The sequence below is a fragment of the Sinocyclocheilus rhinocerous genome, unplaced genomic scaffold (genome assembly GCF_001515625.1).
Source record: "Sinocyclocheilus rhinocerous isolate Xijiao unplaced genomic scaffold, SAMN03320098_v1.1 scaffold2559, whole genome shotgun sequence".
In the NCBI taxonomy this organism is placed as follows: domain Eukaryota; kingdom Metazoa; phylum Chordata; class Actinopteri; order Cypriniformes; family Cyprinidae; genus Sinocyclocheilus; species Sinocyclocheilus rhinocerous.
Genome location: NW_015658761.1, coordinates 128,352 through 138,789, shown reverse-complemented (window position 1 = coordinate 138,789; position 10,438 = coordinate 128,352). Strand labels below are relative to the sequence as shown.

General features: G+C 40.9%; 2 protein-coding genes across 2 annotated transcripts in view; both read right to left on the bottom strand.

Moving 5' to 3' along the window:
• Positions 1-529: 529 nt before the first annotated feature.
• LOC107722998 (peptidyl-prolyl cis-trans isomerase-like) lies at positions 530-3,920 on the bottom strand. Its single transcript, XM_016531499.1, has 5 exons — positions 3,757-3,920; positions 2,106-2,136; positions 1,942-2,030; positions 999-1,171; positions 530-897 (listed from the first exon to the last, which is right to left on the bottom strand). The coding sequence occupies exons 1-5, from the start codon at positions 3,823-3,825 to the stop codon at positions 765-767; spliced, it is 495 nt and encodes a 164-aa protein (XP_016386985.1). The 5' UTR covers positions 3,826-3,920; the 3' UTR covers positions 530-764.
• Positions 3,921-4,516: 596 nt separating this feature from the next.
• The window catches only part of LOC107722993 (2-oxoglutarate dehydrogenase, mitochondrial-like), a 12,012-nt gene continuing 6,090 nt past the window's right edge, over positions 4,517-10,438 (bottom strand). Inside the window, exons 9-18 of the mRNA XM_016531492.1 lie at positions 8,410-8,558; positions 8,172-8,322; positions 7,856-7,983; positions 7,568-7,746; positions 7,394-7,465; positions 7,155-7,280; positions 6,972-7,044; positions 6,092-6,255; positions 5,850-6,004; positions 4,517-5,763 (exon numbers count right to left, since the gene is read on the bottom strand). Of these exons, the coding sequence (XP_016386978.1) occupies positions 5,643-5,763; positions 5,850-6,004; positions 6,092-6,255; positions 6,972-7,044; positions 7,155-7,280; positions 7,394-7,465; positions 7,568-7,746; positions 7,856-7,983; positions 8,172-8,322; positions 8,410-8,558 (1,318 nt within the window). The 3' untranslated portion in view covers positions 4,517-5,642. The remainder of the gene's footprint in view (positions 5,764-5,849; positions 6,005-6,091; positions 6,256-6,971; positions 7,045-7,154; positions 7,281-7,393; positions 7,466-7,567; positions 7,747-7,855; positions 7,984-8,171; positions 8,323-8,409; positions 8,559-10,438) is intronic.

Below are 10,438 nucleotides of genomic sequence, written 5' to 3'. Positions count from 1 at the left end.
TCAAAGAGCTCACTGAACGTGACTCGCATTAACCTTAAGCAACATAACCAAACAAACAAATAAGCTTAAAGTGAAAAACGAGACAAACTGCAATAAACAATGTTTCAGGTCATTGTTCCCCTTTATTTTCAGACTTTGATGCACAAATTATAGGCCTACAGGACTTCATTTGCAAATCCTGGAGGGCCGGAGCCCTGCAGAGTTTTGTTCCAACACTCATACCATGTAGTTTTCAAATAAGCCTGAAGGACTTGATTAGTTGGATCAGGTGTGTTTAATTAGGGTTGAATCTAAACTCTGCAGGGCTCCGGCCCTCCAGGAATGGAGTTTGACACCCCTGGCAGGAAGGATAAGTGAAGAAATGTAGACATTTGTGAGCCGGATCAGCAAGCTCTCTGAAAAAAGTGAGTTAAAAAAAAAAAAAACCTCAAAGAGTTCACTGAACGTGACTCGCATTAACCTGAAGCAACATAACCAAACAAACAAATAAGCTTAAAGTGAAAAACGAGACAAACTGCAACAAACAGTGTTTCAGGTCATTGTTCCCCTTTATTTTCAGACTTTGATGCACAAATTATAGGCCTACAGGACTTCATTTGCAAATGAAAACGGCAAAGGCAACTTATCAAAGACAAAGATGGACGACTGAAGGATATAGGGAGGGGTTGTAGAACTTGGACAGGAATGTTAGCGGCAGGATTTATGAAAGGGAGCACTGAGGGGTACTAGACTAGGGTTTGGGTGAAGGTTAGTGGTTGAGGTGTTTACAGCTGGCCACAGTCAGCGACGACGATCTTGGCACTGGTCTTTCCACTGCTGGAACCGTAGCCCTCCACTTTCCTGATGATATCCAAGCCCTGCACAACCTGTCCGAAGACAACGTGCTTGCCATCCAGCCTTGGTGAAAAGAAAACGTGAGGGGAAATAAAAGAGGTTAGGAGGAGGCGCTCCACAGCATGGATCCAGCAGACATGCTCATTCACACTGCTTTTGCTCACCATGAAGTAACTTCTGTGCAGATGAAGAACTGGGAACCGTTGGTGTTGGGGCCGGCGTTGGCCATTGACAGGCAGCCAGCGCTGGTGTGTTTCAGGGTGAAGTTCTCATCCTCAAACTTGTGGCCATAAATGGACTTTCCACCAGTTCCATTGTGGTTTGTGAAGTCACCTCCCTGCATCCAAAGGTCTCAAGATTACAACCGAATGGCAAAACTGATAGTTTAACCAAGATCTCAGAAGACTTCAGGGCAGGGTTTGAAAGTAACTCACCAGCCAATCTGGTTAATAAAATTAAGTTACAAGCAATTCAGAAATTTCTACCATCTTAAAAATAAACCAGATTATCAAAAGTCACGGCTGAGATTTAAATATTAATTGTGAATCATTGAAATTGGCAGTTAGTGAACACCATGAAACAGTTAACGGAAATGCAGAACAGTGAATCTAATAAACTAATATAAAAGGCAAGAGTGGCGTCAGAGTTAAACCGTTTGAATTAGTTAATTTAAAGAAAAAAGGGTGATCTATATTATTTAATATGAAGCATACTCTTGATTGAAGACATGGTACTGGAAAAGACGCACAATTCACAATCCTCCAGCATAGGGTTAAGTCAGTACATGCACATATTTGACCCAAATTGTTGTTAATGTAATTGAACGGATAACTACGCAAGTGGCACAGCAGGATTTAGAACAGCCTCCAAAGTTGTATTTGGGTGACGCCAACAGATGCAAAATGGCATCTCTATGCGTACACCTACTCAAATTTGAAAGATTTGAGTGCTTTTTTCCCCCCCAGTGTGTGACCCTCTTTATGCTTATTTGCAAGGCTCGTGGTTGGAGGACAACATTTATCAATCATAACCCACCAAACAGGCTGTTGAGTTGATGTGTTACCTGCCACTGTTGATTTCCTGCATCTAGGACTAAATCTTTCATACCTGGCACATGAAGTTGGGGATGACGCGATGGAAGATGGATCCTTTGTAGCCGAAGCCAGGCTGACCAGTGCACAACTGCCTGAAGTTCTCTGTAAGACAACAGACAGGTGATGGGCACTTCAAATCAAACAAGTGGAAAATAAATAATAAATAAGTATAAATACCTGCAGTTCTAGGGACTACATCAGCTCTCAGCTGTTAAAAGAAACAGAAAAAACGTCACATTAAAACTCCCATTTAAAACTACTGCAGTGTTCAAGTGCGTGACTACGTCATTGCGTCAAAGCAACAACCCAGAAACAAGCCGGTAGTGTTGCCAGGTCCGCGGTTTGTTGCCGCGAGTTGAAGCGACCCCAATAACGTGATATTTAGCCCCTGGAATGCGAATTACATCAGAAACCCGTAAAAAAAAAAAAAATTAAAAAAAAATTATTTACCCCCAAGAACGCGACTGAGCTAGTTTTGAGTAGCAATTGGGCGGGTTTTGTTGTGAAAACCTGGCAACCCTGAGCGCCTCATCTTCATATGCCCGCACTGCAGCTGCCCGTTAAACGCGACAATGTGGAAGACAAAAACTAATTGGAGGTACAGTGCACGCAGCACATCATGCATGTTATTCACACTTAAAGTTAGTACTCAAACTACATATTTGGGCGCACGTCTCTCCGAGAGCTCGGAAGAAATTCTGACCACGAGTTTTATTAGACGATGAACTGAAATGGCCGCGCAGAAATTTACTTCTACTACCGCAGCGTGAAACATAGCGTCTCATCTAACTGAACCTTAATACTCCTATTCAAATGAGAAAAAACCTCCACCCGCAATGAAAGGACGAGTCTAGCGGCTCGTGTAGGGAAATCTCCGCAGGAAGGTCCCTCCCATCGCCCCGAAGCGGCCGAACTCTCCAGAATATCTTTCCACTCAATAAGTGTTGCCAAATCCGCGGTTTTGAAGCGACCCCAATAACGTGATATTTAGCCCCTGGAATGCGAATTTTTTTACGATGGGAACCCTGCCAAAACGTGTATTTTACCCCCGGGAACGCGATTGGGCTTGGTTTGAGTAACAATTGGGCGGGTTTTGTTGTGAAAACCTGGCAACCCTGAAGTCTCCCCTCAGACGGGGAACCTGCGACTTCTGATAAGCACACATAAAAACGCTGAACGGTTTTGTCGCAATCGCTTGCGTTTCAATGGAGCGAGAAGCTTAAGTTTGGTCGGAGCAAAATGAAGTCGCCTTCGGGGAATCCGGGTTAAACGAAGGGGCAGCGGCTTTATGTGAAACACCGGTTAACGCGGCCTAGTGCGCGGAGCATCTTTTGCTGACACCGAAATAACAATAATAGGTTTATGCAAATAAACACCTCAAAGCGTCACTATGGAAATGAACAATAATGTATAGTTCTATGGATAGCATTAAAACCGTACATACTGCCAGATTCCCAACATCAAAGTTACTCTCTGCACAACGCCGCAAAATTGCACACGCGCTCAAACAGCATCGTGATTTTATTTGGCTGGTTCGGTTGAAGTCCTGCTGTGGTTTGCCAGGTAATTGCACAAGCAAGGTTAAGCGTAACGGGATCACGGGATTTGTTTAATGGGCATGCAAAACACTTCAGGATATTCAAGTTCAAGTTTGCAGCTCAGCGGGACTTCGGTATTAGCATAGTAGCCTAACGCGTGCGGCGATCGCACGACTTGCAGGAAAAAAGTCAGTGTGTCATTACAAAGGCGCGCGCAAACTCACACTCCAGAGAGTGGAACATTAGTCTTTCCTTGCAGTGAAATTAGGAATATTGCGTGAAATTTTTACCTCCATGATCACTCTTCCGAGTGGGTTGCCGTTGGCGGTGAGGTCGAAGAAAACTCTGGGCCTTGCCATGGCTTTAGTTTCTCTTGCGTTTAAGAAGGTGCTGGGCTGAACCGTGTAACACTGCCTACCTTGGACTGGAGAAAAGACCGGATGAAGGCCGCTAAGCTATTTCATTACCAGAGAAGGAAGCCGTGAAGCCGCGCCTGTCCAATAAGAGCGTTTCGATGCTTTGAGTGACACATAAGTGGACCAATGAAATAGCTTTATTAAGAACGTGCCCTCAACACGCGCTGTAGGAAACGCGGCCTGGAGCTTGCTTGATCATACTTTGAAAGGAATCCTAAGGATATTTGGGCCTGTAAGAGCACCCCGTGTTTGAGATTAAGCTGAACACAAATGCATTAAATGGTAGTAACTGATTTTAGTACTGAAATGCAAAAATATCTCACTGCTTGGTCTGTATTTCATGCATTACGCATCCAGTGAAGCCAGGGATCCAGTGCAGTGGTTCAACCTTTTTAAGCCCCCTCATATAAGCCAGTTTTTCATGTTGATTACACCGGTGCATTTGAATCAAGTTAGATTGTTTAATATAACCTATATAATTTTAAATCATCCTACAGCCCTTTCGTAAGTTTACCAAGTCCCCAATCTAGAGAGTACTAGCACAGGTTGTGTCCTCAAAAATCGTATGCCGTTTTGCATAATCACAGACACAATCCACTTTCTTAAACTAATAATAAATGAACAAATTCAAACATTTGAGAAGTTAATGAGTTTATTGTATGAAGCTAAACCGTTATGAGAACAGAATCTTAATCCTCCAAAGAAACAAAATAAATAAAATGATTTGCTCTCTCTTTGAAAAAGCCAAAAAGAGGTCATAGGTTTCTATTTAAAAGAGTGACCACAAACAGGTGTAATTCTGTCTTGCTTGCCATATTAAATGTTCCTGCTGCTGGGTTGGGCTGTATGACACACGTTATCAGATGGCAAATGAGGATTTGAGTTCTGAAGGGGTTTTTATCTGCACCAGGCTGCATCAATGATTAGCTGAGTGTGCGGACTATACAATGCCATCGACAGACAATGGTAGGGGAACCAGAACAGAGGCACATACATGTAAAGGTGCCACAAACATTTCCACAGTCCTGATTTTGACACCAAGTCTTTTCTCCTCTGAATACAAAGTCAGTTTTACATAAATACAATCATACAACTGCAACATCCACCACAGAGAACTGTTTTTTCTTCTTACCAGAAAACAGTGCAAAGGTACAGATAAAGTGTCGTTTTCACCACTTACTTGACAATCTTGCCCACGAATGAGACACTGTAAATGTATGTGCCAAATTTCTCCCTTATTCTGAATTTAGCCCACAATGATCAATAAAGAAAAACAAAAGAAAACACAAATATACAAATTAAAGCCATATAGCCATTGAGAATAGGGATACCAACAACCCTACATGAAAGCTTAGGGAAACGTCTTTTAATAGTGAGTTTGGAGGCAACTGATGCCGATTACTGTACAAGGAAGCTTTTTAACAGGATTGGAGCTGTGCTTTGGTTGAAAATATATTAGAGGTCTATTCAAATCAACATTTGTGCTGTTACTTATGCTTAAGCAAGAGATTTTTTATCTCCTGTGGTTTATCATCTGGTGTTGTTGAACTGGGCAACAGTGGTGACGAAGGCTTGAAATGAACATTATTAACTAAAAAATTAATTGTGAATTCATGCAGGAGAGAGTGAGTCTAGGACGGAGAGTGTTTTGCAAAACTGAACACATTGGATAAACTGTATCGCTATTCTTTATGTATTTGGTTGCTGGGTGAATGGGGTGTTTGTGAGTTTTCGTTTTCTTTGTGGACTGAAGGACAGGTTTAGATGTGGTCTTTGAAGGCGTCCAGGTTGAAGGTAGTGTCGAGGAAACGCTTCAGCTCCAGAAGATGGGTGTTCTTGTTTCCAGTGGCCGGGGCGGCGGCAGGCTCACGTCCGGCATACCTGCACACAGAAAGACAGAGTGAGGACTGGCGAAAATATAGAGCACCTGGAGTGTCACGGCTCTATATGAGAAGACGAGAGTTTACCAGACAGGCTTGGCACGGTCGATGGTGGTGCGCATGCGGGGCTTGACGTAGTCGTAGTATCCCTGGTTCTTATGCTCCTCTTGACACCAGACCAGGTCAGCATTGGGATATTTCTCAGTCTCAGCCTTCACCAGGTCAAACGGGAAAGGAGAGAGCTGGGGAGGAGCGAGAGAGAGAATCAGACCATCACACAAGAATGAGAGAAAGCAAGCATTGCTGATGTTCTACTGAGACGGTGGTACCTGCTCAATGCGAGTGATCGCCACAGAGTCCTCCATGTTGCGTGCTTTGCGTTCACGCGCGAGCTCATAATAGACCTTTCCTGTACAGAAGACTATGCGCTTCACCTCTGAGGGGTTTTGAGTTGCCGGTCCATCATCTGGGATCACGCGCTGGAAATGAGTGCCTGAAGAGACACACATAGTGTTGTTTATTTACATGTTGTTTTATGCACATGTTTTGTTACTGCTATGTCATATTCATTGTGTACTCTGTGTTGATTTAGTGTTACCTGGTATTTATTTGAGAAAATATAATTCCCTGTGCCCACAGACTTACAGATTATGGAGTGTACTTTTGGTTACATTATTTACATATTTTTTTACCAATTTTTTTTTTTTTTTTTACCTTCTTTACTTGTGAAAAATACTCTAATAGAATTACAAAATCAAAAAGTATACTTTTAAAAAAAAAATCAAGTTCAAATTATATTTTCAAATGGATTTATTTTTAAATTATGTAAATTATTTTTAGTAAATATTGTATGTATGCATCTGTGTAGATACATGTATGTGTTTCTGTATATATATATATATATATATATATATATATATACACACACACACACACACGTATGTATTAATATTGCATGATTACGGGTATGTATAGGTATGTACTTTTACATATATTTGTAGATATGTATTGTTATTTTATTTATTTATATTTATTTGTTGTTTGTTCATTTGTTTGGTTTGCTGGCATGGGGGGTGGGGGATTAACAGTGGATTAAACCCCGCTGTTTGTTCTGTAAAATGTGAAAAGCTTTAAATAAAATATTTAAATAAATAAATAAATAAATCTTCCCTCTAAAACACAGCAACAAACAAACAAACAGTTTCTGACCTGGTAGCATCTGGTCAAAGTTAGACTTGGCCTCCGGATGACGCAGCAGAGACTTTGGAGTGAAGACAATAAGCTAAAAACAAGAAAATGAATAAATCAGTTAAAATTTCAAATCATTTAAGTACCAATAATGCATTTGACGAATCAGTGAATGTCCAGATGCTCTCAGACAGCTGAACTCACAGGTTTCCTGAAGGGAAGAAGGATCTGCCGCCTCATTACATGGAAATAGTTGGCGGGATTTGAACAGTTTACGACAATCCAGTTGCAGTCATACAGCTGACGCACCTCAAAGTCATCAGTGACTTTCTGCAGCCAAAATAAAAGGTACATTGATATATCCATTCTGGTGAATGACTATGAAATCTTTGTTCATACCAACACTGTATTAACGTTTAGAGACATTAGGCAGACAGTCTTACAGGGTTAAAGTCAGGGTCATCATTGCACATCTGCAGGAAGCGCTCTGGACGGGCAGACGAGTGCTCGGGACCCTGTGAAGGAACAAAATAAATCCAAATCAACTAATTTACTGCCAGTACACAGAGTAGTGTGTAGAGAAAAGTGGCATGAATTGTGGGTAATACTAGCCTTACCATGCCCTCCATGCCATGTGGCAGCAGTAAGACAATGCCGTTCTGGCGGACCCATTTAGCTTGGCCAGGGCTGATGAACTGGTCAATTATACACTGAGCCGTGTTATGGAAGTCTCCAAACTGGGCCTCCCACAGAACCAGAGCATTGGGACTGGCCATAGCAAAGCCCAACTCAAAACCTAAAGAAAACCACACAGAATGAAAGAAAACATGAGTTTCCATGAGCGTCCTCTACCTTTCATTTAAGCGCAGAGATCGTTTTAACATGTACTGCGAGCGTCTGAATACCTAGTACTCCGTACTCAGACAGAGAGCTGTTGCAGACGGTGTACAAGGCTTGGTTAGGGGATACGTGGTTCATGGGAATGCAGATCCTCTTGTCTACGTTCTGATCATGGAGAACATGGTGACGGTGACTGCATATGGAACAAACAACAGGTCAGTGACCTCTTACACCGGGCTGAGATCCAAAATAATGCTGCATTTGAAAGTGTGTCTCAAATAAAAATGGTCTATCATACAGAAATGTGCAGACGTTACTACCCAACTACATTTAGATTCATAATTATATGATTATTCTGAAATGTACTGGTTTTTTTTATACCTGAAGGTTCCTCTCTCCACATCTTGGCCACTGAGACGCACATGGATGCCCTCCTTGAGTAGAGAGCCAAAGGCCATGTACTCTCCCAGGGCCCAGTCCACTGTCCTGTTCTTGATCATGTCAGCACGGCCCTTCAGAATACGACTCAGACCTGTATGTGAAGGGAAGACCAGTATTATAGTAACAGAATGCATGAAATGTGTGCATATTTATGTACTATTTTGTAGGTCTAGTGCACCTCCATGAATTGTGAAGTCCTCCACGGGTACTGATGACGCCACTTGTCCGATGTGGGTCAGCTCTTCCTCTGGCAGACCAGTGGACGGGCAGCTCATACTCTTGGGTTGACCATCCAGAGTGAAAAAACCTGCACACCAAACATAATGACTGTGCTATTAGATCTAGAAACACATGAAGCAGCAGCAAAATGCTGTACATTTTTAAATTAGTCTTGCTTAGTCAGAGGTTTTGACTTCACAACAAAGTCTGGCACATACTGCAACTCATTCTGAACCACCCACTTCCAGATGGTCACAGGAAGATGCAATAGGAGCTAAACATTTAACCCTCTGGTGCTCTTCGGCCATTTTTGATAAAAAAAATGTTATGTTTCATTTTTTTACTTCATTGGAATGGTAAGAATGTTGGTAAAGGTTTTGGCACATGCTATGTGAACACAAACAAAGTCATGGACATGATTCGAAAAGTTAAAACGTTTCTGAAAAAAAAAATAATATTAAAATCACACTTTCTTTTTTTCACTCCTTGCAGTCAAAAATGTGCGAAATTAATTATTATCTAGTGGAAACGTTTGGTACTGTGCACAAATAAAATATTACTGAAAGATAATTGTTTGAGATATCAACCTAAAATTCGGAACACAACTTGTTTCAATTAATCTTTTTTTAGATTTTCTCATAGAAACATGTTTTGGAAAAAACATATTTAATTTAAAAGTTGAAAATGGTATTTCATATCACATCAAACCGTGCAAATTATTATTATTGTTATACTTTGTTCTCAAATTGTTAATGTTAACAACATCAGCATTGCGTGACTACGTGTATGTAGTGTGTATTAGCGTGTAGATTTCAATTTCTGTACAGTCTAATCTCTAATTGTCATATCATTCGAATTTCATATTAGGAAATTCTTTTAACCCAAAAAGCAAATTATTCTTCCTTCGAACTGGTTCTCTTTAAAATACAAATCCTGTGTAATCCCAGGCTATCTGTAATCAGATGCACATTTAAAACTGGAATAATTTAATTTCAGTCACGTGTTTCATAAACGCATAATATTTTCTGGATTACAATCCGCCATCAAAATGATACATTTAATTATTCCAGCTGCTGTGAGAAAAAGCTATAAAACGATCCGCCACCTGCAGGATCCTCACATGCGATAGCCTACTAGCCGGGACTAAATCTTTATGTTTACAGACGTGATGTAATGACGCAGCAGCATGCTCGAACTTCCCTTCGAAAACCTAGCTCGAAAACCTACCCGTACCACTCAAATTAGAAAACATTATTATAAGCTAACCGTTGTGAATCGGGCTAAAGTAAGGCGATAGTTTTGAACACTGGCTTGGTTATGCACTTGCACAAATATTGATTTCAGATCATTTTTAACCAAAAAAAAAAAAAAAGTTACGGACTGCAGCTTTAAAGACATGAAATGGAAATTCACCCTATTTAATTTGCAGATGCATGCTATAGATCTTATTGTGAACAAATAAAATTGCGCACATTCAATTTTTTTGACCTTGCAATTTTTTATCAAAATGTCATAACCAGGTAAAACAACAGATTTCTCTTTGCTGACGTATACATGTCTTCTCCAATCATTTAGTCTGTTTAAACCAAACCCCTGCAAACTCATTCTCAACTGCCTCCACCACTTTTGAGCGCAACGCCCACATCTCAACATCCAATCAACAACCGATACACAGAACCAAGTCTCCGTCCTACATTTTTTCTTTTTCGATTTTTTAGTTTGGATATACATCACAATATGGAAGAAAAGATCTGTCACTACTTCCATTTCATTGCAACATTAAGGCCATATATGCAATATGTATGAAATATGCAATGAAAGATCCATTGACGGCCTGTGGACGTACCTTTCTAGTCTGACAGTATTTCTTCCAACAAATTTGGTCATAATTCAAGGATGAAATTCAATAATATCCATGTTCACACTAGAGGTCTGCTACCCGACCCGAGCCCGACGGGTCTCGAAATACTTTCGGGTTTCGGGTTTCG